The 20,404-nt window shown below is 67.5% G+C and overlaps 1 protein-coding gene across 1 annotated transcript; it reads right to left on the bottom strand.

Annotated features, from left to right (window-relative positions):
- Positions 1-4,069: 4,069 nt before the first annotated feature.
- CBX4 (chromobox 4) lies at positions 4,070-10,335 on the bottom strand. Its single transcript, XM_080678691.1, has 5 exons — positions 10,053-10,335; positions 9,865-9,908; positions 8,666-8,731; positions 6,506-6,572; positions 4,070-6,262 (listed from the first exon to the last, which is right to left on the bottom strand). Exons 1-5 carry the CDS (start codon positions 10,119-10,121, stop codon positions 4,844-4,846), a joined length of 1,665 nt encoding a protein of 554 aa, XP_080534817.1. The 5' UTR covers positions 10,122-10,335; the 3' UTR covers positions 4,070-4,843.
- Between the last annotated feature and the right edge of the window lie 10,069 nt (positions 10,336-20,404).

The following is a 20,404-nucleotide window of genomic DNA, read 5'->3' as shown; positions in this document are numbered from 1 at the left end:
TAGCTCTTGGGGTAACATGCCCCTCGCCTTCCTGGCGCTCAAGGCCCGTCTAGCCGGAGAGCCGCGGCCCAGCCTCCGTGCGTGCTGCTTGGCAAGGCGCTGGGGCGGGAGCCTGAACACTGTGGCTCCAGACACAGCGGCCTGGTGAAGGCTGCCTCGTCTGACCCTACCCTGACCCTGACCCTAACCCTAACCCTAACTCCTAACCCCTAACCCCAACCCCTAACCCCTAACCCTTGACCCTGACCCTGACCCTAACCCTAACCCCTAACCCTGATCCTGACCCTGACCCTAACCCCTAACCCCACCTCCTAACCCCTAACCCTAACCCCTGACCCTGACCCTAACTCCTAACCCCTAACCCTACCCTAACCCTAACTCTAACCCTAACCCCTAACCCCTAACCCCTAACCCCTAACCCTACCCTAACCCTAACCCTAACCCCTAACCCCTAACCCTACTCTAACCCTAACCCTAACCCCTAACCCCTAACCCTAACCCCTAACCCTAACCCTAACCCCTAACCCCTAACCCTAACCCTAACCCTAACCCCTAACCCTAACCCCTAACCCCTAACCCCTAACCCCTAACCCTGACCCTGACCCTGACCCTGACCCTAGAACAGCCTCAGAGAGGGGACGGCCGAGCTGGCCTCCGAGGGACCCAGAGGATGCTGGAGGTGAGCACGGCCTGGAGACAAGGCCACCGAACCCTGCCTGTTGCCCTGGCAATGCATGCTGACCTGGGACAGGTGGCTGCGGCCCGCACTTCACGTTCCCATCCGTGGGGGGGGGGGGGGCAGCCCCGAAGCGCCCGGGGAGTGGGCGCGCATCCTCGCCGGCTGCTGTTGGCCATGGCAGAGGCAGAGCGGAGCGCGCGGGGCGGCGGCTCTGAACCTCGGCCACGGGGAGCGGTCGCTGTGTCCAAGCGGAACCACCTTCGGTCCTATTTCCTCTTCGGGGCCTGCGCCTTCTCAGACGAGCAGCGGGCCGCACGGACCCCCGGGAGACACGTGGGCTCGTCCTGCCTCCCTCCTGTCTCCGTGTCACCCTCCGTGACTGCCTCCCTCCTGTCTCCGTGTCACCCTCCGTGACTGCCTCCCTCCTGTCTCCGTGTCACCCTCCATGACTGCCTCCCTCCTGTCTCCGTGTCACCCTCCGTGACTGCCTCCCTCCTGTCTCCGTGTCACCCTCCGTGACTGCCTCCCTCCTGTCTCCGTGTCACCCTCCGTGACTCAGAGGACACGGCCCCAGGTCAACGGGGAACCCTTGCACGGGGTGCCCATGGCGGGGGTGCCCGCTGGGTCCTCCAGGGTGGCGGGCGGGCGCTGGCAGTCCGTGTAGAGTCCCCACATCATGTCTGTCTCCACCTCATGTCACCCTGAGACTCTGAGCCAGGAGCCACTCGAAGGCCTTGGATCCGACAGGGACCTTCCATGTGCGTTGGTAACAAGAACTAAGTAAGTGAACAGCCCGGGGTGCAGGCAGGGGCTCCCGAGGCGCCCAGGCTCCCTCCTGGCCGGTGGGCCTCGCTGAGGAGGAGCTGACCCCTGGGCAGGGGCAGGGCTGTGGCGAGGGCAGGTGGGCACGCCAACCACGTCTGTTCCGCCCTCCTGAGCGTTCTAGAAGGTGCTATTTGGGGGGCAGGGGTGGGGAGGTGCCTGAATTCAGGAGCCCACGATGGGCCCGTGGACGGAGGGACCCATCTGGTCTCCCCTGACTCCGGCGTGCAGGTCGGGTCAGAGGCGCGGCCCACGCCCACCTTAAAGCGTAGTCACCTTCAGGTCAGCGTCCAGCGCCGCCAACACCCCCAGCGTCGTGAGGGTAACTGCACGTGTGGGGCCCGTCATTTAGTCCTTGAACCTTCTCCCCTCTTGGGCTGCACCCCCTCTCCTGCTGGCTGCACCCCCCCTGCCGGCTGCACCCCTCTCCTGCCGGCTGCACCCCCTCTCCTGCCGGCTGCACCCCCTCTTCTGCCGGCTGCACCCCCTCTCCTGCCGGGCTGCACCCCCTCTCCTGCCGGGCTGCACTCCCTCTCCTGCCGGCTGCACCCCCTCTTCTGCCGGCTGCACCCCCTCTCCTGCCAGGCTGCACCCCCTCTCCTGCCGGGCTGCACCCCCTCTCTTGCCGGGCTGCACCCCCTCTCCTGCCCGCTGCACCTTCTCCCCAGTTTGGTCCTGGCATCCGCACAGAGCCGGGCAGTGGCCACACCCCGGACAAGCTGTCTGCCACCAGAACCCCCGACTCTGCCCCGCAGGGAGCCTAGGGGTCTGACGGGACCAGGTGCTCGATGGTGCCCAGCATGTCCGCGGAGCTCAGCGCACGGCACCCTGGGGCCCCCTTGGGTCCGGCACCAGGCTGGGCACCCTGCAGCTCCTGGCGACCTGCCATTTGCCTCTGCCCCTGGCCAGGCCTCGAGGCTCCTCCTGGGCCCTCGCTGAACCCCCACCCCAGCAGGTCCATCACCCAGCCCAGTTTCCAGGCCCCGGGCAGCCTGCAGGCCACGTCTCCCCCAGGGGTAGGGCCGTTCCTTCCTGCCGGTGGCAGTGCCACCCCTGCCTCCCCTTCCCCAGCTCAGCCTGGCAGAGGCCACCCACTGGGCCTGAGGGGCGCCCCAGGGGGTAGGGCTCATCCCCAAGTCACCCACTGTGCGACCTGAGCCAGGGGCTCCCTTTCCCACTCCCCACGTTTCACTTCTCCGCCAGAAAAACAGGGAGCCGAGTCCCTGCCTGGCATGCGCCTTTGTGTGCCAGCCTGCGAGGAGCAGGCCCGATGCTGGTGCGTGGGCAGCCTGCCAGAAGCGCCAGGATGGCCCTCCCTCGGCTCCCAGGGTGGCAAAGGGCATTCATACATGGAGGGGGAGGGGCGTGTTTAACTCGCCAGGGGCTGGGGGGAGGAGGGGGAGGGACAATTCACAAAAGCCGGACCAGAAACTCTCAACGGTTTTTTTTTCTTAGAACTTTCCTTCCCTCCCTCCCTCCCCTCCCCCGCTGGCTCCCCTCCCCCACCCGGTCGCTGGTGGCCTGCAGCCAACACTGGCCACACTGTCCGCATTCAGGCCTCCCGGCCTCCAGCTCTCCCCGGGGCCACCTCCCCCCACCCATTCGGAATCACGGTGACCTCTTCCGCCCTGGCGCCCTGCACGGGCTTGGGCCCCCCGCTCGGTGGGTCCCAGGAGGGCAGGCCGGGGCTGTGGTGCCCCCCGCCCCCCAGGGAGACTGCTGAGTCTGCAGAAAGCTGCCTCCGCCCTGCATTCCGGGTGCCGCTTCCAGCTGGGGAGCTGCGCCTCAGAGTCCGGCCCACTCCCCACGTCCCCTCTGGGTCCTTAACCCCTTACCGCCCGGGGTCAGCGAGTGCCCAGCCCTGCCATCCAAAGCAAGATGGGTGAGCTGGGGGCCCCCATGTCCTGGCTAAGGAAGTGGGGTGAGCGGGCCCGGCTCTCACTTCTCCCCATCCCCATCCACCTCCCACGAAGCCCCCTGTCTGGCCCAGGGGGGACGCCCAGCAGTGCCTCCCCTGGGGTTTCCGGGGGAGCGAGCCTGGCAGAGAAAGCCTCGCCGGCGTTCTGGGTGGGGCGGGGCCGGCGATGCCAGCGAGGGAGGCTGGAGAGGGCGGGAGGGTCTCCTCCCCGCGGAACCTGCCCAACCAGGCGAGGGCGACTAGAACACCGGCCCCACCAGGCCAGCACCTGGGTGTGTTGCGCCTCGGGAGGGTGGGGGCAAAGATCAGCAGGTGCCTGGCTGGTAGGGCTCTGGGTGGGGGCCAGCCCCGCCCAGGTCTCTGCGGGCTCGCTCACCCCCGGACGCAGTTCCCTGGGTCCCCAGGAGGAGCACCCCCTCAGGAATTCCCCGCTCCTTTGCACTGCCTCTCCACGGACTTCCCTTCCGGGGCGCTAGGTCACTCCCGCTGCTGGCGCCTCTGCCCTGGAAACCAGGCCACTTGGCTTCGCTAGGATTTCACGCTTCCTCCCTGACACCCGAGGAGGAAGTGGGGTGGGGAGGGGGTCCAGGCGCCTCCGGGCTTCCGACGTCCGGCTGGCTGCGCTCACCTCGGACAGCGAGAGGCACCTTCAACATCTCCATTTAATATGTACATTCAAGCAGGTAATGATCGGAAGCTTATAGTTTAGACATTTCTAGTAGCAGCAGTTTAGTCTAGAGAGCTCATTTAGCCTTTTAACAAACTTTTTCTTTTCTTTTTGCACATAGAAACAACACATCCATGTGTACGGTATCAAAAAATATATACCAAGGTCACCGATATGGCAGTTCCTGGAAGGGGAGGACGTGAGGCAACCGGGATGCTGAGCACGGGAGAAGGGCCAACAGAAGGTGGTCTGTGTGATGGAGAATATGCCAGGATCTAGAGAACTCCATAAATCTAGGCTTTCATATTCAATATATAAATACCTACAAATAAATATAGATATATCAGCCCCACGGGGTGGCCGGGCCTTCGGAGCTCAAACAATACATTTCCATAATAACACCACGTACAAACGGGAGTGGAGTCTGCACTGGACACATTAGCAGGTTAAAATATAATACTATGCCTCCGAGGCCCGGCTGGCTGCCGGGGGTCCTGGGGTCCGCGGGGAGGGGGGGCCAGACCCGCAGGCTCCGCGCGCAGCGCGCGCGCACGGCGCCAGTTCCCACGGAGGCAGCCGGGCCGGGCACCCCGAGTCCCAGCCAGGACCCCACAGCTGGATACAGAGGGGCGCGTTGCTGCGGCTTTGGGCGTCCCTGGAGCTGGGGGCCGGCCTGGCTCCCCTTGAAGTGGAGAGAGGAGTCGCCGCCGCCCCCGGCGCTGAGCCGGCGCAGCAGCCGTCGGAGCTGCCCCTTGCGCTACACCGTCACATACTCCTTGAAAGTGACGGTGAGGCAGTTCGCGGTGACGTCGGTGATAATTATATTCCCGAAGAAGGGCTTGAACTCACTCAGCGGCTCCTCGGGCTCGTCCTGGGCCTCGGCAGGGGGCTTCTCGGCCGCCGTCCCCGGCGCAGCCGCCGCCGCCACCGCCGCGGCCGCAGGCGCCTCGGGCTTCACTCGGAGGCCGCCAGGCAGCGCCCCGGCCTCGCCGCGCGTCTTGACGCAGCGCAAGTCTATGGGCTCGTCCAGGTCGGAGTCCAGCAGTATGACCTCGGGCTGCGGGAGCGCGGCCGGGGGCGCGTCGGCGGGGCGCTCGGCTGCCGGGCTCCCCCCCAGGCAGGTGGGGGTGCTGATGCTGCGCGCCGTCAGCCGCTTCTTGCAGGGCTCCCGTTCGCCGTGGGTCTCGGAGAGGCAGCGCTTGCGCGCGTGGGAGAGGTTGAGGCCCACCGCGTGGTGGTGGTGGTGATGGTGGTGGTGGTGGTGGTGGTGGGAGGGCGCGTGCGCGCTCCGGGCGGAGTCCCAGGCCAGCAGGTCGGGCTTGGTGGTGAGCTGCAGCGGCTGCTCGCCAAAGGCCTCCTTGGTCGGGGAGAGCTTGCGGGACCCGGAGTCCTGCGGCTGCGGGTCGCCGGGGCCGGGGGCCTCCTCCTCCCGCCTCTTAAAGGGAGCTTGCACCTTCTTCTCCTCGGCGCCCGCCGCCGCCGCCTTTTTGAAAGTCCTGTCCGGTGGGGGGTGGCGCTCCTCGGAGGCGCGCTTCTTGTGGCTGGGGGCGCGCGCCTCGCCCTCCGCCGCCTCCCCGGACTTGATCTTCACCGCCTGCATGCCGTTCTCCATGTACTTGCTCATCACGATCACGATGCGCCCGTTCTTGTTCTTGTTCTTGACGATCTTCATCTTGCCCCCGATCCCGTTGCCCGTCACCGCCTCCTTGGGGGCTGGTGTCATGCCGTTGGGGGGAGCCTTCTCAGAGCCCTTGCCCGCAGCCCCGGCGGCGCCGGCCACAGGCTTCACGGCTCCCAGGTAGCTCTTGGCCCCCGCCCCGTGGGCCCACTTGTCTGGCGCGTGGCTCTTGGCCCCCAGGTCCGGGCAGGTGGGGCTGGGCGCCTCCTTGTGGCCGCCCTGGTACTGCAGGTCGTACATCTTGGGGTCGGGCTGGTAGGGGTGGTGCTTCTTGCTGTTGAGCTGGTAGTAGTACTTGCTGCTCTTGCCCGGCGGCGGGGGCTTGCCCGCCCGCTCCTTGCTGTGCGGCTGGTACTGGTGATGCTTCTTGCTGTTGAGCTCGTACTGGTGCCCCTGGCCCTTGCCCTGGGCGCCCAGGTCCAGCTTGGCGCTGCGGCTGTCCGTGGAGGAGTCCTGGAGTCCGCTCAGCACGTTGGAGCGCCTGGCAAAGGTAGGCACCTGGGGGACGGGGCGGGCGGAGGGCGAGGTGAGCGGAGGGAGAAGACCGGCCTCCGGCATCGGGAGCATCCCAGCCCCCACCCGGTGGGCAGTTACCAGGGAGGGGCGTGAAAGGTCAGGCAGGCAGGGAGAGAATGGGGTGCCCAGGAGGAAACACCGCCCTCCCCCTCCCCCCTCCCCCCGCCCCGGCCTGGAAGCAGCTCAGGTGGCAACTTAAAGGGAAAGACTCAGGGGCGGTCTCACCTGCACCACCAGCGGCTTAGGCTTCGGGCCTCTCTTACGATATCCCATCAGCTGCTCCTGCCTCTCCCTGAGGGCGGAACAGAGGGCGGCGCTGAGCCTCCGCTCACCTCCCCTCCAACCTGCGGGGGCGCCCCCCCCACCTCCCCCAGCAGCAGGGCCGCCCCTAGACCCAGAGGGATCGGAGCTTAAGGCAAAAGGTCGCCCCTGCAGCCAGCTGGGCGCCAGCCGGGTCCCAGAGCCCCACTTTCCACTGCAGGGACCTCCCTGCCCAAGGGGGCCTCCACCTGAGAAGCGCCCCCACCTCTGAGGTCCCCCCCTGAACTGCCGCCCCCCACAGCCCTGCCTCCCGGCGGGGGAGATGGCAGTGCGGGGCTGGGTCGCTGGCACTGCCGCCCACAAGCCTTAGGCCGGTGGCCCTGTGCGCAGAGCGGAGTGGGCACGGGGTCCAGGGATGCAAACGAGGCCCAAAAGCAGGAGTGTGAGGACCACGTCCCTCCCTGCAGAGCGCGGGGCGCTAATGACCTCATTAGGATTCAGAGAACGAGCTCGGCGCGGAAGGGAGGGCCGGTTTCCTGGAGGCCGGGCGCTAACCCGCTGGAGGGGCTGCGACCTCGTTTGCACGGCGGCAAGTGAGCCAATTAGGGGCCGGGGCGGAGGCCGGGAGGAGGCCAGGGCCCGCCAGGTTCCCAGCCGCCAGGTGAACCCGCTCGCAAGCGGCCGGGGCGGAGGGGCGGGGCGGGGCGAGGCGGGGACCCAAGCCCCGCCCCTCGCCGAGCCCGGCCCCCTCAATTTCCAAATTGATCAAGTCCACGCGCGACGGCGGGGTCACAAAGAGTTGCCTGGATTCCGCCTGCGGCGTGGCCTAGGGTGACCCCAGGCCGGGGGGCGGGTTTTTCCAGCACTGCCCCGTCCTCCGTGGAAGAAGGGGGCGCCTCTCCAGCCTCGGCCCAAGGAGGAGCTCATTTCCGGGCCAGAAACCTGTTCTCCCGCGGCCCTGGGCACCTTGGGCGGGTGGGCTCACCCCGGGGAGTTCCGCCAAGCCCGGGAGCCCCCGCTCGGCCTGACTCCGAAGTTGCATGACATTGCAACAGCCCGTCTCCTAATTCTCCGGGGACCCATTACGCAACATGGCATCAGCCGCTGACATGGTTACAGGGCGCGCGCTCCCAGGTGGAGCCCGGCCGGATCCCTGCTCCGCGCCCCCCTGCGTCGCGGAGGGCAAGTTCCCCGCTGGGGGCTCACTCCGAGGGTCTAGAGTTTACGTTCTAGCGCCCAACCCACCACAGGAAATAATGCAAAATAAAAAAGAGGGAAGGGGGATGGAAGGCAGCGGAGTGGCGGCGCTCCCGGGGCCCCTGCCGCTCCTCCCTCCTCGCCAGCCCTTCCCCCTTCGGTCCTCCCCGAAACGGAGAACCGCAGCCACCGGCGGGGAATCCAGCTGCAGCAGCTGCGGCGGCATGACAGGCATCTGTGTGCGCGGGGATGAGCCGGCGCCCTCCACCACCCCTCCGCCGCCAGGCAGCACCCGCACCCGCACCCTCTGGGCCAGGCTCACCCACCAAGGAGCCCAGAGCGGGGTATGAAGAGCGCCCACTGCCAGCCAGAACCTGACCCTCCCCCTCGCCCAAGCTCCCTGGGCCGAGGGTGGGGGCTGAGGGTCTGGTCAACTTCCCTCCGGCCCCCAACAGGTTAAGTTCGGCTCCGTGACGTCCGGCCGCTTCGCCGTGCCAGCTCCCTCCGAGCTGCCCCACGACGCGCCGGCCCAGGCAGCCCCGTGGCTGCAGCGAAGCAACACCTAGGTCCTGGGGGTGGGGCTCCGAGGTGGGGCCAGGAGGGGGCCCTCGCGGGACCAGGCGCGGCTCCGAGTTCTCGGGGCGGCCGTAGGGCCACCCGCACTCGCCCTTCCCGCAGTTCCCCCCAAAACACAAGCCTCGCCTTCTCTGGCCCCGCCCCGCCCCCACCTCCCGGCTGCAGCAACCGCCAAGGACGGTGGTTGGAGAAGCCGAGGCCGCAGCCGTGCCTTCCGACCCGCCTGGGGGAGGGGGCTCCCGCGGGCCCCTCCCGGCTCCCCCCCCCACACACACACTCCTTGCTGCGTGGCCCTCTCCCCGGTTCCCACACCCGGCCCCCCGCTGCGGGCGGCTGCTGGGGGACGCTCACCTGTTCTGGAAGGCGATCAGCAGCCGGGGGTCCAGGATGTTCTCCTCCGGTTCCCACGTGTTATATCTTGCAAGGGAAAAGGGAGGGGACATGGCGTAAAAAAAAAAAAAAAACCCACAAAAAACAAAAAAAACACACCGAGCCAGCGCCGCGGCCTCCAGGTGGGAATGACATAAGGCCCCGCTCTGTCCTCCTGCACCGGAGGCTCCTCAGCTGGGGATGTGGGCCGGAGGGTGGGTTTCTGCAGGCCTGACGCGCCCCGATACTCCCCCCCCCAAGTCAAAATAAACACGCAGGGCAGGAAGGGGAGGGGTGAGGAAAATGAAACTAGCGTTCCTCCAGCAGTTGTCAAGAATTTTAAGCATGTCACCGCGACATGTTCCACGGCCACTCGCTCACCAGGAACCCTGCGTGCAAAGCAGCCCGAATGCAAAGTCGCCGTCCCCTCCGGCCGCCCCCGCCCCCGCCCCCCGCGAGGACTTCAGGCGTTCTCCATTTGACCCCTAATCCTATCGCCGGGCCGCCCAGCGGCTCCCCACACCCCCTCGGGGCCCTGCAGCCCGCTGTCACGGGCAAGCACCCCCCCAAATACTCAGCCACACAAAAATCTGCCTGTGTGTGTGAGTGTGTGTGTGCGTGCCTGCGCGGCTGTCTCCATCCGGTGCCTTCGCATTTTAAATTAAAAAGAGGAGAAACCCCCACCGAAAGCCCGGCCGCGGCAGCGCCCAGCACGGGCTGCCTCCCCCTCCCCGCACCACCAGGAGGGAGGAGGCACACAATTGCATTTTCGTCGCTTTTTAATTTTTTTTTTTTTTTTTTTTTGGTTTTGCAATATGGAGCCGTTCGGTGGAGGGAAAGGGGAAAGGAGCCATTTTCTGCTGCACATCAGCCAGTGCCTGCGCCCGCCCTCCCTCCGCCGGCCTCCCCGGCTCGGCCCGCGCCTCTCCGGCTCCTCCGGCTCCTTTTAGCGCATAAATTAGTGATGGCATTTCCCGGAGAGCGGAGCACAACACGGGGCGCCGGGCTCGGCGGCTCGGCTTCCCCAGTGCCTGCCACCGACCTCCCCACCCCCTCCTCCCTCCTCCCACCTCCACCCCGCCTCCCGCCCGCTCCCCCCCCACCCCACCAGCCCGGCGGGTCCCGAGCCCCGGAGCCCCGCGCCGCGGACCCGGCTCCCCCGCCCCTCCGCCGCTACTTACTTGGGGGACCAGCCTCTCCATTTCACCAGATACTCCACTCTGCCCTGCGGGGGGAGAGACACACTCCCTCAGCTTCCGCGGGATCCCCGGCCCCGGCCCGCAGCCTCCCCACCCCCTCCCCGCCTCCTCGCGGGCTGCTCCGGCCGCCGCTCCCCCGCCGCCTCGCCGCCGCCCCCGCGCCGCCCTACCTTGCGGATCCGCTTCTTCTCGATGCTCTCCACCGCGAAGACGTGCTCGCCAACAGCTGGCAGCTCCATGGCCGAGCCGGAGCGCGCCGGGGCGCGGGTGGCCGGCGCCGCTGCAGACACTGCTGGCTCCCGCCGGCGCCCCGCGGTCGCCCCGGCGCAGGCGCCCCCGCTGCCCGCGCTGCCGCCGCCGCCGCCGCCGCTAGCCCCGCACAGCCCCGTCGCCCGCCGCTGCCCGCGCCCGCCTGGCTCCCGGCTCTGCTCGCTCAGACACTGAGCCCGGGCCGCGGCTGCACAAGAACTCATGCAAATCCGGCGTCAGCGGGCGGGGCCTCGCGGGCCGAGCGCGGCGTCAGGGGGCGGGCCGCGGCCGGGATTGGCGCAGCCCGGCCTACCGGAGCCCGGGTCCCGGGCGCCAAGGGGGAGGAGGAAGGACGCGGGAGGGGGCCGCGAGGAGGAGGGCGCCCGGGAGGTGCGGAGGGAGGGAGCCTCCAGCCTGGGCGAAGGAGGCTGCAGGGAGGGAGCGGGACGGGTCAGGAGAGGTGTGTCGGCCGAGGGCGCGGTGGGGTGGAAAGCGTGACAGGGCCCGGACGGTCTCCGCGCGACCCCCGCCTTCCGCCCGGCGCTGTGGCCACCCCCTCACCTCTGGTTCTCAGTGTGCAGCGCCCGGGGACCCCTGCTGGGGACCACCAAAGCGTCCCTCACCGTTTCCAGTTGCATCGAATTGCGTCATGTGCAAAAGGGCAGAATGGGGCGGGGCAGCTGGGGAGGGCACCCCGCGTGCCTCGCCACCCCGCCCCGCGAAGCTCTGAGCGTTTAGGTTGGCGAGGAAGAGAAGAGAAAGGGCGCAGAGAGGAGAGGGTCGGGTGCACAGGATCGCGGGGAGAGCGCGGAGAAGGGACCGGGAGGGTGCCCAGGAGCAGCCAGCCGCGGCCGGGCGCGCAAGAACCTTCCCCAAGGGGCTCTGAGCCCGATCGCACCGACTTGATCGGCTTCCTATTTACCTGAGGCCTTTCCTGGGCGTAGGGACAGGATGTCTACGTCCCAACAGCATCGCCCGCCCTGCCCCCAGCAGGACCAGAGGCGGGAGGACGGGAGGGGGCGCCGTGACGGCCAGGTCCGCTGGACGGGGGTGCGGGGGGAGGACTCGGTAGGGTCCCAGGGAGAGGCATCGAGAGAGGGAGCGAGAGCGGTGAGAAGGGGCTGAGGCTGCACAGGGGCAGATGGGGCCGCACGAAACGGGGCGGAGTGGGGGGGTTGGAAATGGAATGGACCCGGAGCCAAGCCTTCGTCAGGAATTCGCGTCGCCTGGTGCGGGACAGGCAGCCCCGCCAAGGCCTTCCCCAGGAAGCCGAGGAGCCCCGAAGTGTGAAGTTTAGCACCTCCAGCCGCCAGACAGCGGTCCGGCTGGGGGAGCTGCTGCGCCCCACGCGGCCTCCCGAGGGCGCCACCGCGGGCTGTGAGCTCGGTCGGGTCGGGGTGGGGAGCGAAGGGACCCGGGGACAGGGCCAGGCGGCCGGAGTGGGAGGGGCAGGGGCGCGCCGGGCCGGGGGTGTCCGCAGGCCGCGCTGGGCCCTTGAAGGACCTGGAACAGGAAGCTTGCGCAATGCCTTGGCTGCGCGTCCACGGAGAAGAGAAAGCAGGAGCCGAGCAGAGTGGAACCAGAGGGGGGGCGGGCGAAGCGCCATCCGGGTCTCTGCTCCGCCCTCACGCGGCCTGGAGTGCTGGGTGGGGACTGCTCAGGGGCTCCGCTGCGCTGGGAAGGGGTGGGGTGCAGAAGCGAACCCCCAAAGCGTGTGCGGGGCTCGCATTCTCCCAGGAATCCGGGAGAAGCCTGGAGGCGGCCTGGTGTGTAAGAACGCACATGTGGACTCGCCACCATTTCACCGCCGCCTCGCGGCTCCCGCGGCGGCTCCGGCTGCTGCGCGGCTGCCTAAGGCGACCAGCGTGGCTCCCCTCTTGGGGGTCCTGGGCGTGGACAGGGGCTCGGCCTGCAGCCTCTGCTCTCTGGAGAGCTCCAGGCGCAAACCCGAGATTCCCCGGGGTGGGGGTGGGGTGGGGTGACGGCTGGTCTGGCGAGGTGGGGGCGACCCGGCTGCAGTCCTGGGGACGGGGTGGGTGGCCCTCGGCTGTTATTGAAGGTGGGGACACAGGGGAGACACTTGTGTCTTCCTGCTGTGTTTGGGCTTTTCCCGCACACTCGTCCAGGGCTAGAAGCTCTCGCGTGGGACATCTCCCCCCGGGAAGGGGAAGGGTCCGAGGGGAGGAGCGGGGAGCGCTGTCAGTGCGCAGTCACCTGCGGAGTCTGCAGCGCCCTCGTCCTGCAGGGGCCGCGCCCGGGGCGGGGCGGATATTCCCGACACTCTGCCGGCCCCTCGTTAGAAAACCCCCTGGAAGTTCTGTTTCCAGTGGTTGTTTCCGTGGCGTCCGGGTGGGGGGGGGGCGCCGGGGAGGGGGAGCGGCCGCCGCGCCGTCTGGGGAGTCGGACTCCGCGGTCGAGGCTGTGAGCTCTGCCGCCGGGGCTGGCGCTTCGGACTTCGGGGGCCACGCGGTGGCACCCGGTTCCCCGACGGCGGGTGTGCGCAGGAGCCGGGCTGGGCCTGCTGCCGAGCTGGGAGGCAGGGCGGCTTCCGCGGGCCGGGACGCGGACCTTTTCTGGAGCCGCCGCCCGTGCCGCGGAGGGAGAAGCCGCTGGGCTCCCCAGGACTGTCCGGGGCAACGACCCAAAGCTCCCCAGAAGCAGGGGAGTCCGGTGCCACTCAGGCTCCTGGCCTGTCCGCCGCGACTCGGGGCGGGGGAGGGGGGAGGACGAAACGCACCAGCGGCCGCCGGCTCCCCGCTGCCCCGCGGTTGTGTATTCCTCTGGAGGGTGGGCGAGTTGGGGCGAGGCCAGAACCCTGGGAGGCCCGGCCTAGACCACCCGTCACCTGCCGGCGGCCGGGCGTGGGGCGGGGCTGGGTCCGGGAGCACGGAGGGCCGCGGGGAGGAAGCTGGCCGGGGAGGGGGCCTGAGCGCCCTGGAAGCTCCCCTGACGCCCGCGGGCCCTCCAAGGGAACCTCCCGCGGGGCCTCCCCTGCCATCCCGCCCCTGGCTCGGCCCCTCGGAGGAGCCGCAGGCGAGTGGCGCCCGAAGCCGGGATTCCCAGAGCCTCCAGCTGGGGCCCCTGCCTCTGATCCGGGACGTCCTGTGCCCCGCGGGGAGCCGGGAGCGGGGCCTGAGTCCGCACACCTGACACGGCCCCTCCCGGCCAGGGTCGGCCCGTGCCCCTGGGTTCCGCTGAGGGACAGAGACTTGTGGGCGCCACCTCGGACTGGGGCCCCCAGGGGCCTCAGGGGCCCCGGAGCGCGGCGCGCTCTGGCGGAGGGAGGAGAGGGCCCTGGAGCCCCGGCTTCCTAATGACCGTGAGCCGAGGCTGGCCGCGGAGAGTCCGGTCCCACAGGGGCTGACCCCGCGGGAGGGGACTTCGCAGACGCCGTTTGCTGCCTGGCGCTCCGCATGGAGGTGCCCCGCCGCCCCGCTGGCTGGCTCTGCGGGCGGAAGCGCCCTGACTGCCGGGCCTGTCCCGGCTGGAGCGCTCTCCCGTTGGGGTGGCTTTCTCGCCCGGACGTGATTTCAGGAGCGGCGGGAGCATTGAGGAGCCACGACTCCAACCCCTCCCGGCCCCCCCCTTCGCCAGAGCCCTGTCTCCCCTTTGTTCTGGTGGAGGGCCTGCCTGCCACTTGAGCTCTGGCCGAGGGAATGTGCCCTTTTTCGCGTTGGCTTTAGGGGAGCTGACGCAGTGCGACTGGCCTGGGGGCGGAGGGGGAGGGTTAGGGAAGAAGAGCGGGGCGGTGGTGTGGGAGCCCCAAACTCCTTTGTTCCTAAGGGCGCCCCTCCGCCCTCTGTGCCCCGAGTTTCTGCTCTTTGTCACGCCGCCCACCCGCGAAGGGTCGGCTTTCCTTCGGGTGGAGAAGCCCCTGACGCCCCGCAGTCCCTCCGAGGCGGGTCCTCGGGGTGGATCTGGGGCTCCGGGGGGGGCGGGCCGGGCAGAGTGCTGAGGTGGGGCGCCGGGCCTGGCGCGCCCTCAGGCCTTGGCCCCTTGGCAGGTTTGGGGCAATTCTTGGGGCCACGCCGCCGCCGCCGCCGGGCCGCGCCTCCGCATTGCGGCACGCGGGGGTCGCGGGCGCCCAAGCGGGACCAGTCAGTGTTCGACGACGTCGGCTGGCCCACCCCCTCCCAACGTCAGGGCAGCGCCCCCCCCCCCCCCCGCCCAGGCCTGCCCAGAGAAGGCCCCGCCCCGCTCCGTCGCGGGGTCCCCGCTGCCGGGAGATGGGCGCCCCCGGGATCCATGTTTCCCTGTGGGCGCTGGAGCCGCTCCCGCCGCCGCGGCGCGCTCACACGGCCTCCGCGTGCGGTGTGGTTTCCATTTGGGGTGCGTTTGCCCAGGGTCTCCCCGCGGGCGTCCGCTGCCCGCCCTGCGCGTGGCTCTCGGGTGCCCCTGTTGTGCCCCCAGCCCAGCGGAGCCCACACACAGGGCCATCGCTTTCTTCCTTCTCGGCCGAGAGCCGCCAGCAAACCCGAGCGCGAAATGAAACCGCGGCGGAGCCCGCAGAGGTTGGCGGCCGAAGCGCGACCGCCACCCCCACCCGCACCCCAGCCCAGCGCCCCCCTCCCGGTCCTGCGGCGCAGCGGGGGTTACGCGCGCCCGCGGGGTGTTTGGCGGCGGGGGAAGGGGGGTGCGGAGGTGGCGGGGGGCGCTGGCTCGCTCTCCTTCCCCGCCCCAGGCCTGGAGCGGCGGGGCAGGCGCGATCGGAAGGGCCGGTGCGTCCCCGCCTCCCCGGCTGGTCGGGAGCCGAGTCTGGCTTCGGCCCGGAACCGCGAGGACGCTGCTTGGAGGCCGCGTCCTGCCAGCGCGAGCGGGGGAGGGGGCGGAGGCCCGGAGCCGAGGCCGAGCGTCGCCAGCCGATCGATCCCCTGGGGCGGGAGCGCGGCGAGGCCCGCAGGACACGGGGTGGGGGGGTCCCTGCAGGATCGAGGGGCGATCGAGGGGGTGCTTAGGGATCCGGTGACCGTGGGATGGCGGCCGGGAGGGCCCAGCATGAGCACAGCTCAGCCTGCCCTGCCCTGCGGGGCCGGGGGGTGGGGTGGGGTGGGGAGTGGTGAAGTCCCAGACACCCCCAAATTCCATGTCGTCTGTATCGGGCGGCTTTGGCCACTTCCGGAACGGAGTCTGGCCGCCGCGCCACGTCGCCCCCGCCCCCGTGTTCAGGCCCCGGCCCCGGCGAACCCCACCCCCACCTCGTGACCAGGTCCTTGGCGTGGTCACCCAGTCCTCCCCTCGCTCCGCCCTCCCGATCCGGAGAGCGATGTGTGGGTGCCCCACCTCTGGAGAGATCCCCCAGGTTTGCCCAAGAAGTCCCCCTCCCAGCTTCTTCCGGAGGGTCACGTCCTAGGATGGTCCCTGGGGACCCCCGAGGAATCCCCTTCCGATCCGGGGCCCTGGCCACGGCTTCACCTGCTCAGTCCCGGGCCCAGGCCGCGGGCTGGGACGCCCGGCGCCTGCACTCGCTCCGTCCGCCCCTAGGGGGAGGGCTCCCCTCGGCGGGCGGCGGCAGGCCTGCCAGGGCGGCGCTCCTGGAGCGGGAGGTCTAAGCCGGGCAAAGTGCGGGTCTCGGGTCTCGCTGCAGGGCGGGGGGGTGGGGGGGGGGCGGGGGGGGCAGGGAGCCCCGTGCGCCCCGCCTCTGGCTCCCCCCACCCCCTCCCGCTGGCTGCTGCTCTCCCGGCTCCACAGCGACTTTGGACCCTGGAGGCCCCTGCACACGCAGGGCTGAGCTGCCTCAATGCTGAGGCCATGGTGTCCCCACAGGCCCCGCTCAGCGCCCGGCCACGCCCACGGCCACGTCCGGTGAGAAGGCCTGCGCAGCGCATCTTTCTTTCCATTTGAGGTTTTTACAGGAAATCTCGGGTCAAGAGCATCGCAAAGCCCCGTGTGCTGTTATCAAAGGGCCAAGAGGAAGCACACGGTATCTGCAGGCTTCCCCAGAGAGCCAGCAGCTCACCGAGGAATCAGGGCCAGGGGCGCCTGGCGGGGAGGCCCCGCCGGAACTCTCTTCCCTAAACCAGGGTTCGCTGAGAGGAGCTGGTTCCCCCACATATGCCACTTCTTCTTTTAAAATCTATTTTTTTCGTTTGATGTCAGAGAGGAAGGGAGAGGGAGAGAGAGAGAAACATCAATGAGGAGAGAGAACCATCCATCCGCTGCCTCCTGCACGCCCCACACTGGGGGTGGAGCCCACAACCCGGGCCTGTGCCCTGACCGGGAATGGAACTGTGACCTCCTGGTTCATAGGTCGATGCTCAACCCCTGAGCCACGCCCAGCTGGGCTCCAATTTCGTCTTAAGTCAGGAAACAGCAACAACAACATCTTTAGGTCGGAGAGAACCTTTTAATACGTAAGACCGTGTTCCCCTGTGTACCAATGCAGCCACAAGCTAATGGTTAACATTTCCGTCAGTGGAGGAACGGGCCCCAAAGGCAAACACGTCCAGGGCCCCGGAGAGTTGGGTCCCGTGGTTTCTCTCTGGGAGAAGTTTCGAGAACGGCACCTCTGGGGAGACAAGAGACGGGGGACACCAGCTGGTTCTCCCAGGGACGGGTTCAGGGGGGCTCAGCTGCTGCCCAGGGACTGATGGGCCTGGGCACCCAGGACACTCCCTGCCTGTGGCCCTGGCACCGGCAGGCGTCCTCGGGCCCTGCTTCTCCCCTGGGAACACAGCCTCTGTCTGACGCACTGAAATACAAGCAAGAAAAGTGAGGGCGCCCCGGGAGCTACACCACAGGCCCGCCTTTCTCCCGTCGGAGGAGCGCGCCCTGCCCGGTGCAGACCCCGGCTCCGCGGCGTCCCCGGATGCCCACCTGGCCTGTGCCAGCGTACCCATGCCTGCCATTTGACAGTGATGGGTCTACGGCAGGGGTGGGCAAACTTTTTGACTCGAGGGCCACCATGGGTTCTTAAACTGGACCGGAGGGCCGGAACAAAAGCATGGATGGAGTGTTTGTGTGAACTCATATAAATTCAAAGTAAAGGAGCGGAGGGGAGAGCAAGAGAACCGGATAGAACAGCCGGATCCGGCCCGCGGGCCGTAGTTTGCCCACGGCTGCCCTAAACCCAGCCCCGCCAGCCCCACAGCAGAGCGCCTGGACCTGCCACTTTGAGGATCACATGTCCACCCCGGAGAAGACTGGGGGTGTGAGGGAGGGTCGCCCTGTCAACCCCACGGAGGCGAGGGCTGATTGCGCGGGTGCTGGGGGCAGAAGGCAGAGGGGTCCCCCGTGCAAAGGGCTTGGGTGGGAGAAGGCCCCCACCTCCGCCCTGCCATAGCCAACATGCCTGTCTCTGCCCTCCCTCAGGTGGCACATCCGGCCGGAGGGGAGGGAGGTCGCCTTTCAAACCGAAGGCGGCTGCGAGGAAGCGGGGCCTGCGGGAGAGCCGGGGTCTGCACCGGGCAGGGCGCGCTCCTCCGACGGGAGAAAGGCGGGCCTGTGGTGTAGCTCCCGGGGCGCCCTCACTTTTCTTGCTTGTATTTCAGCGCGTCAGACAGAGGCCGTGTTCCCAGGGGAGAAGCAGGGCCCGAGGACGCCTGCCGGTGCCAGGGCCACAGGCAGGGAGTGTCCTGGGCGCCCAGGCCCACCAGTCCCTGGGCAGCAGCTGAGCCCCCCTGAACCCGTCCCTGGGAGAACCAGCTGGTGTCCCCCATCTCTTGTCTCCCCAGAGGTGCCGTTCTCGAAACTTCTCCCAGAGACCTCCAACCAGCCGGCCTCGAGCCTCGAGCCTCCTCGCCTGGCCCAGAGCGCAGACGGGCCCCGGGCGCGGCAGGGCCTCCCGGAACAGAGAGCCACCAGCAACCCCCCTCCGGGGCCACCGTAGTGGAAGCCACGAGGCTCGGCTCCTCCACACTCCCACCCGCTGTGACAAGGAGCAGGCCCTCGCGGGGACCCTCATTGGATCTCCCCGCGGCCTGTCAGCCCGACGCATCCCCGGGGGCTTGTTGTCCGTCTGCAGAGCAAAACGCAAATGGGAGGCCTTTGGTTCAAACGTTGTGAGTAACTACGCAGCCGTGGGCAAACTACGGCCCGCGGGCCGGATCCGGCTGTTCTATCCGGTTCTCTTGCTCTCCCCTCCGCTCCTTTACTTTGAATTTATATGAGTTCACACAAACACTCCATCCATGCTTTTGTTCCGGCCCTCCGGTCCAGTTTAAGAACCCATGGTGGCCCTCGAGTCAAAAAGTTTGCCCACCCCTGAGCATCCACCCTGCATGGGCCTGTGGGTCTGCAGGCCCGGCCCCGGGGAAGCAGGCCCTGCCCCCCAAGTCTGTGCAGTGGCCTCTAGACAGTCCCCTCCTCTCTGGTCCTGGCCTCCCTCTGGGTCCACCCCCAAGACCGGCTCACTTCAGCCACCGGAGCCCCGACGGCGGCCGGCGGTCCCAGGACCCCGTCCTCTGTGTCAGGGAGAGGCCACTATGGGTTTCCGTGGTCGGTGTCCAGCTCTGGCCAAGATGACCAGGGTCCCGTGGCCGGGAAGTCAGGAGGGTCCGGGGCAAGGTCATGTTTGAGGTGTGGCCTTGTGCGCGCACAAGCCCGCTGATAGCCTCGGCCGCCTCGCCGCCTAGACTCCACCCCCCACCCCCCACCCCCGCCGGCCCCAGAGCCACCGGGTACAAGAGTGGACTTTCGAGGAGTTTTGGCTCAAGGGACCCTCAGATCTGGCCAAGCAGGGCTGTGGGGACGAGCTAGATGCCCCGGCAGCCCCGCTGCCCTGAAGAGGCGGGAGTGCAGAATGGTCGGAGCCAGCGCCGCTCAGGCTTCTCCTGACTTTCCCACCTGCCACCTGCGAGACTGCAGGCCTCGGGGTCTTTACCTGCAAAAAGGCGACGAGACCTCTTCGCTCACAGCCCTGCAGAGGCACCAAGGCCCCGTGTGACATGCCCGATCCCCTTCTCCTTCCTGTCCTCTCCGCTCCCTGCACATTTGGCTCCAGGGACACGAACCCTCCACGGATCCTCAGACACACCAGGCCCGGAGCTGCCCCAGGACCTTTGCACTGGCCGTGGCCGCCAACGGGAACTTCCTTCCTGAGGGAGCTGCACGGTTTTCTCCTTTTCTTTTGAGTCTTCCCTCAAATGTCATCGTTTCAAATAAGCTGCTCTGACCCCTCCCTTGCTCCCCCCACCCTGCCCCTGCCTGCACCCCAACTTCCCTTTTGTCTCTTCCACCTTCGCCGTCACCTTCTAGCAGACAAGATCCGGCCTGTGTTTGTGATGTGCCGCGTCCTCTCCCGCTGGGACAGGAGCCCACAAAGGCAGGTCCCGCTCACTCCCCTTCTCTGATGTGTGCCCAACCTCTAACCACAGCCTGGCATGTGGCCGATGCCCAGCAAAAATCTGTCCATGCTGAATAAGTAGGATTTTTGCGAGGGACAGGATGCTGCTGGCAGTGGTGGGCTGGACTGGCTCATCCTGGCTTTTGAGGGCTGCTGGCTACGTTTCCAGGCACAGAGATTATTAAAAATGAGATGATCTAAGTCGCAATGAAGTAAGTTCTATTCGGACAAATGCTCACATCTCATATTTTCCTAATGACTTCACTGCATTTCATTCTTACCGTGTTCTTGGGGCGACTCGCATCTATTGTGTCTGTGTGGTGGGGGTTCGGGCCCAGGTGGAGTATTTACACCACAGGAATGGGCCACCGCGGCAAGGCGCGGCTTGACTTCTTGCTTTGTTGATCGTCCCGACTTAAGAAAGTGCCGGAAAAGGATGTTCATGAAGCAGGTACAACTTAGAAGCGTGTCATGCCTGGAGCTGTTTTGCTGTGGATGGCTCAAAATTTGGGGAAAGATTCTTTCAGGGTCAAAAAAACTCTGATTCCGCAAAGGAGTCGCTCACATCCTTAGGAGCAAGTGAAGCTGACGTACCTCTGCGTGTCTCCCTTTCATTTCAGGTTACGTGACAGCATGCCCCCCGACGTCCGCCTCAGAACCACGCTCACTCACTGGGTGCAAACGCAGGTTGGCTCCTGACCCAAGAGTTGGGGCTAAAAAAGTCAACGAAAGCGTTCTGTGAATCGATGGGTTTTATGGAGTTTACAGTAACGAACAGAACATCGTGTATATACACTAACAAAAGAAAAAGATGCAAATTGACCATACCTCCGCGACGCCCATAAGCCAATCAGGAGTGAGTATGCAAATTAACCCAACAAAGATGGTGGGTTAATTTGCATACTCAGGCACAGAGCGGGACGCTGCTATGAGGGGGCAGGCGGGGGGCAGAGGGCGCTACAGGAGTGGCGCTCCAGCCAGGAGCGAAGACTG

This window comes from Plecotus auritus, assembly GCF_963455305.1.
Source record: "Plecotus auritus genome assembly, chromosome: 7".
Lineage (NCBI taxonomy): Eukaryota > Metazoa > Chordata > Mammalia > Chiroptera > Vespertilionidae > Plecotus > Plecotus auritus.
This window is presented reverse-complemented; position numbering and strand designations above follow the sequence as displayed.

Coding starts and splice junctions, on each gene's coding strand:
- CBX4 (XM_080678691.1), bottom strand. CDS start 10,121: ATGGAGCTGCCAGCTGTTGGCGAGCACGTCTTCGCGGTGGAGAGCATC. Junction 8,732..9,864: donor TGGAGAGGCTGGTCCCCCAA/GTAAGTAGCGGC, acceptor TTCCCTTGCAAG/ATATAACACGTGGGAACCGG. Junction 6,263..6,505: donor CTAAGCCGCTGGTGGTGCAG/GTGAGACCGCCC, acceptor CCCGTCCCCCAG/GTGCCTACCTTTGCCAGGCG.